The 5,504-nt window shown below is 37.6% G+C and overlaps 1 protein-coding gene across 1 annotated transcript; it reads left to right on the top strand.

The window, feature by feature from the left end:
• The first annotated feature begins 436 nt into the window (after positions 1-436).
• Positions 437-2,206, top strand: LOC120285893 (NAC domain-containing protein 104-like). Its single transcript, XM_010029339.3, has 3 exons — positions 437-731; positions 1,066-1,313; positions 1,948-2,206. Exons 1-3 carry the CDS (start codon positions 527-529, stop codon positions 2,110-2,112), a joined length of 618 nt encoding a protein of 205 aa, XP_010027641.2. The 5' UTR covers positions 437-526; the 3' UTR covers positions 2,113-2,206.
• The last annotated feature ends 3,298 nt before the right edge of the window (positions 2,207-5,504 follow it).

Here is a 5,504-nt window from a genome sequence, read left to right as displayed (position 1 = left end):
TTACTTGTAGTAGCATTTAATCACTTTATTAAAGAAGATTGACTTCATGCTCTATGTAAATAATATATACGCTACCTAAGATCCATTATTTAAATTTAAAATTTAAAAGCTACTCAGAAGCTTGAATTATTATATATATAGTGAAATGAATATCATAGGGTAATTAACATTAACCTTGTAAAATGACCATAAACAGAAATAAATAAGAATAATGTATTTGTGTTTCCGGATTATAAGAGAAGGGAAAAATTACTGGCAAGAAGAGGGATCAACCCAAATCATCCAACTCTCTCCTCTTGTTGCCTTTCCACTCGACATATCATATCCCTCCAAGAACCGCCGCTCTCTCTCCCTCTCCCTCTCTCTCTCTCTCTCTCTCTCCCCCTCTCCAACCCCCCATCCCCCTCTATAAATACGTGCGTGGATTTCAATCGGAGAAATTGGTAAAGAAAGGCAAGATCATCAAGAATTACCATATATAGGATAATCCGCAGTAGCTCAATTTTGCTGGTTTTGGCTTGTGATCATGAGAGATGTAAAGGAAAAGGAAGAAGAAGAAGATGATGGCAAGATGCTGAAGCTACCACCTGGATTTCGGTTCTCGCCGACAGACGAAGAACTCGTCCTTCACTTTCTGCATCCCAAGAAGCAGCAGGCCTCTCTGTCTCCTCTCTATGCTCACCTGGTTCCTGATCTCAAGTCTCACCACCATGATCCTTGGGACCTCCACGGTAAACGAGAGAGAGCAACTTTTGCTTTATTATCGTACATATAGTTGCTTAGTAGGATGCAGTGCCCTAGCTAGAAGAAATTCTGGATAAAGAGGTATAGAAAAATTAGCTCTGATTGCCCTAATACATCTTATGATGAGCTTGTCAAGATCTTGAAGACGAGACTTGTGAGAGTAAGTGGTTTTTCCTGAAGTCACATGATTATCAAAAGTAACCTAGCAAAGATTTGCCGTGTTAATATCGTAACAGGGATATCATCATATATGATTTGCTGTAACAGAAAGTCTTTTATCAGTTCCACTTCGACAACTGAAATTAGATTTTGAATGCACAGGAAAGGCGCTGTCGAATGGATCCCACTACTTCTATTTCAGCAGAATGATGAACAATCGAATTACGGAAAATGGGTACTGGAAAGATTTAGACATGGAAGAGCCAGTGTTTGGTGAAGCTGGAGAAATTATAGGAATGAAGAAATCTCTGACTTTCCACATTGGAGAGGCTCCAACAGGTCAAGAGACAAATTGGGTGATGCAGGAGTATCATCTCGTGTCCTTCCATCAATTGGCTAATTCAACACAAGTGAGTGCAAATATTCCTCAGAAATGTTGAAAGTTAGATTGGCAGTTAATATATCTTTGAAAAACTTCACGAGACTTTGTCCGTCGTCCACCATGTGTAAAAGAGTTTCGCTTGCAACACATTTTTCAATCACGTCGCCTGATTTTGATTTCGATCATTTGCTGTGCTAAGCTTTCGGTTTTCTTTTTGCAACCAAGGCAATTTGACTGTAAACTCGGACTTATTTCTCAAGCAAAGTGCTGATATGGAGGCGACAGGGCATATGGTCCAAGTAGAGACCACCCCAGCCCGAGATATAAAAAAATTTCAAAGGTGGCATCCACTTGGACCGTACATGTCAGCTCTACAGGGGTCGCCATGTCGACACTTTGCTAGGAATTTCGTGGGATTCCAATCAAAATGCAACAGATATAAAAGGAAATGAAAACTTAATGCATGTCCTGCAACCAAATCACAGTCCAGTGACCTCTTTGCGGAAGCCCCAAATTGCATCACCAGTGAAATATCTCTGGTTTATGGGCATGTCGACAGAGCGTAGTATCACAGCTCAAATGAGATTCGACATTGATTAAATTCTTGAGTGCTTACTTGGGGAGTTTAGAATGCATTGTCATATTTGTTGTACATGTGACAGGAACTCGATTCGCTGGTTCTGTCTCGAGTTCATGAAAGCAAGAGAAGTCATGGACAAAGCTTACGCTCAGGAGGAGATGAGGATAGTGAGACTGATCTCTCGTACATGGATGAGATGTTTATGTTATTAGACGACGATCTTGATGATGTAAGTTCGGGAGATTAAGTATGCATGTCCGTGTCGTACATTCGAACATATTTATACCCATGACATGTACATAAACTGTACGAGGCATCTTTAGTAATTATGCAGACTATCGTCAGCATGTTGGCGAGTTAATTTAGTGGTTGTACATTGCTGTGATGTATTTATATGGTCTTCTTATCTAAATTCTTGCCCAACCCTAACTGACACTATTGAGCTAACCATCGTTTAGTTTGTCGATCGAAATGATTGGTTTGCTAATTCACTTTTTCTCAAACAATAGCCTTTTGTAGGCTACTCATGTCGTTAGGCTACTTTTGTCCTTTGCGCCCTACCTAAACATGTTAAATGTGAATGATGTATACATGACTAACTGATGACGATCAATGGGCGAGTATTTACTCAAATTCTGGATCAATGCAACCTAAAACGTGGGCAAATATTTGCTGGCCACTTTACCTTTAATATTTAAAAATGAAAGTACTATTTATGTTTCACAAAGATCGCGAAAAGATTTTTTTTTTCAAATATTTGAATATCCTAAAAGACTTCAAATGTTTAAGGTTAACAAGAGTCAAACCGTTAATTTTGATAATTTCGTTGAAAATATAAAATTAAAAGTCAGCGTGCATGGAATATCTTTTTTGATAGTGCATTTGCTACAAAAACTCTCAATGAACATCGAATATCTTCTTGGATCAAAAACTCTAAAAGAACTTTTTGGCATCTAAAGCTCATTACCTTTAAAAGAAATTTGTCATGGATTGGATTAGTACTATGAGCTCAGTGTTTGTGATTAAGGATGATGGAAGAGAACTCTGGATCTAAATAATGGAGTTCTTCCATCAAATTGAAGCCAAGAACCTAAGAGTCAAGAACAACAAGCATTGAATATCTTCTTGGTAGTGCATCTAATAACATTAGTTTTGCTAGTTTTATATTTCAAGGCGAAAGAAACAATTAAAGAGATATTACCCATTTGGCATATCTCAAATTGAGGTTGTGTTGGCTACTAATATATTTGAGAACATCATTATTCAAATGAAGAACAAACTGTTTAGACCTCAAGTAGTGACTTTAGTAATCAAGAGCTCTCATGATGGCATAGAACTCTTTGTCATAAGAGGAGAAGTTCTTCCTTAACCCCGTCGGCTTCTTACTAAAAAGATTTTTGGGCTTGTAAAAGAACAACCCCGATGCCAACTCAACTCACATCACATTCTGCGTCAAATATTTTATCAATACCTAGAAGGGCAAGGACAAGAGACCTATAAAGCTTTTGTTTGATGATTCAAAGGCATCGTAGCAGCATCGGACCATTCGAAAGATCTCTTGCTCATTAGTAAGGGGAGCCATGAGAGCGTTGAAATTCTTCTTAAGTCACTACTAGAAAGAGGCAAGACCATGGAAGCTCTTTACATTAGAAATGGACTTAGCGATTGGCCACGTCTACATCAATTTCACCTTGGATTGGTCAATGAAGGTCCCATTTTTTGTAAACATCATAGTGAAGGAATACAATGCTTGAAGATAAGAACCGACATTTTTCATCTCAATATAGAGTTGTTATTTCGTCAATTCTTTGAAAACTTGTCTTAAGTGAGAATAATGCTCTTCCTTGTTCCTACTCTACATGAGAATATCATTAAAGTAGACAACCACAAAGGAACCAATAAAAGGACAAATGACTTCATCTATAAGCCTCATGAAGGTGATTGTAGCATTAGATCCACATGACATAACTAGCCATTTAGAGTTCCCTTTTGGTTTTGAAGGCTACCTTCCACTTGTCCCCTTCTCTCATTCCAATCTAGTGATAGTCACTCCTCAAACCGATTTTGGAGAATACGGGACAATTATATGATGCATTAAGCATTCCATCAAGTTTAGGTATGGACTACTTGTACTTACTGGTTATGTTGATGATGGTTCCATTATTTACGTACATTCTTAAAGAACCATCCTTCTTGGACACGAGTAAGGCTGAAACCAGATAAGAGCTCATGCTTTCCTTTACATATCCTCCTACAATTAGCTTGTCCATCTGCCTTTGTAACTTCTTGATTTCCTTTGGATTGTAGTGATAGGCAACCCCGTTAAGGAGAGAAGTGCCGTGAAGTGAGTTGATTTGATGCTCAATTCCCTTCAAGGGAGGTAATTTTCATGGTAAATCCTCTTGAAACACAAATTCATTCATTAAGGAACGCATTTTCATAAATTTCTAAGCAAAGGGAAAGATGATTAATGATACATTTTACTGAGCTTTGTTGTGAAAAAATTCATAAGTGTTCTTTCTTTTTATGATGTTATTGTTAGTACTTCAAGAGCTGATACTTGATGTAAGTTTGTTATGTATTGGCCTTTTTATGACTAGTGATCCCAATGTCGATTATGCATTTCAACTTGAAGAATGCTTGCCCTTTGTTCTAAAGCGATTAGATATTGTTTATTGGATTTGAAGCTGTGAACTCTCTCCCTTCCTCATGCCTCACTAATCAAAATTTGGCTTCTAAAGAATGTCAAATACCTCATTTTGATAAGATTGGTAATGTTATGATATCTTTCCTATGTATGCATAACCATCGTAAGCTTATCCTATCAAGATTTGACCACGGGTAACATGATTTTGATAGAAAAACTTCATTGAACTCTTACATAGGGATGGGTGTTTGGTGATGGTAAGGGAACAGAGACACCAAGCAAGTTGGCCTAGTCAATGGCCTTGAGCAAATTTGAAGGATATATGGGTTGGTAAAGTTATGTCCAGGTGGTGAAGTCTAGAAAATATTATTCTTGATCATTTTAAGATTTCATCCAAATACTGGAAAATATTGTCATTCTTATGAAAAATGACTCCTAAGAAGACATTTTTTAGAAATGCTACATTTTCCGCGAAATGAATGGATACTTAAAAAATTCGTTCGCTTGAGGGGGAAACCTCATGTATTAACAAATTCAAACATTAATTTTTACATTTAGGAATTCATCTATGTTTATACAGGAACTATGGCATAGAAACCAGCCAAACATTAAAGAATTAGGAACTAGATAATGCATTTAAAACACATGGGAACTCAACTTTCGACTTCCAACCTAGCAATTCAACCACCAACCGTACTCTTCAATCTGCATTCACTCTTCACGTTTGAGAACCTTCATCTAGGACATTTTGGGACCCAACGCATCATGTTTTAGCCGAAATTCCCCTCTGCTTGCACGATCAATAGATGGGCTTTCGATTAATTGATAGGGGACCTCAAGTAAGGTCTTGTGTTTCGATTGGCGAGATTCCCGAGCTTCAATGCTCCCCCACATCAACTATCCCCAATCTAATTTTTTCCAAACGAAATTCCAAATCAAGCTTAGTAATCTTAGTAATCTCTTCAATCATTGAATCCTAAAATTTCACCAGT

Source organism: Eucalyptus grandis, chromosome 2, assembly GCF_016545825.1.
Source record: "Eucalyptus grandis isolate ANBG69807.140 chromosome 2, ASM1654582v1, whole genome shotgun sequence".
Classification (NCBI taxonomy): Eukaryota; Viridiplantae; Streptophyta; class Magnoliopsida; order Myrtales; family Myrtaceae; genus Eucalyptus; species Eucalyptus grandis.
Note: the sequence above shows the minus strand (reverse complement) of the source record. Positions and strands in the feature narration are given on the sequence as shown.

Coding starts and splice junctions, on each gene's coding strand:
- LOC120285893 (XM_010029339.3), top strand. CDS start 527: ATGAGAGATGTAAAGGAAAAGGAAGAAGAAGAAGATGATGGCAAGATG. Junction 732..1,065: donor TGATCCTTGGGACCTCCACG/GTAAACGAGAGA, acceptor TTGAATGCACAG/GAAAGGCGCTGTCGAATGGA. Junction 1,314..1,947: donor AATTGGCTAATTCAACACAA/GTGAGTGCAAAT, acceptor TACATGTGACAG/GAACTCGATTCGCTGGTTCT.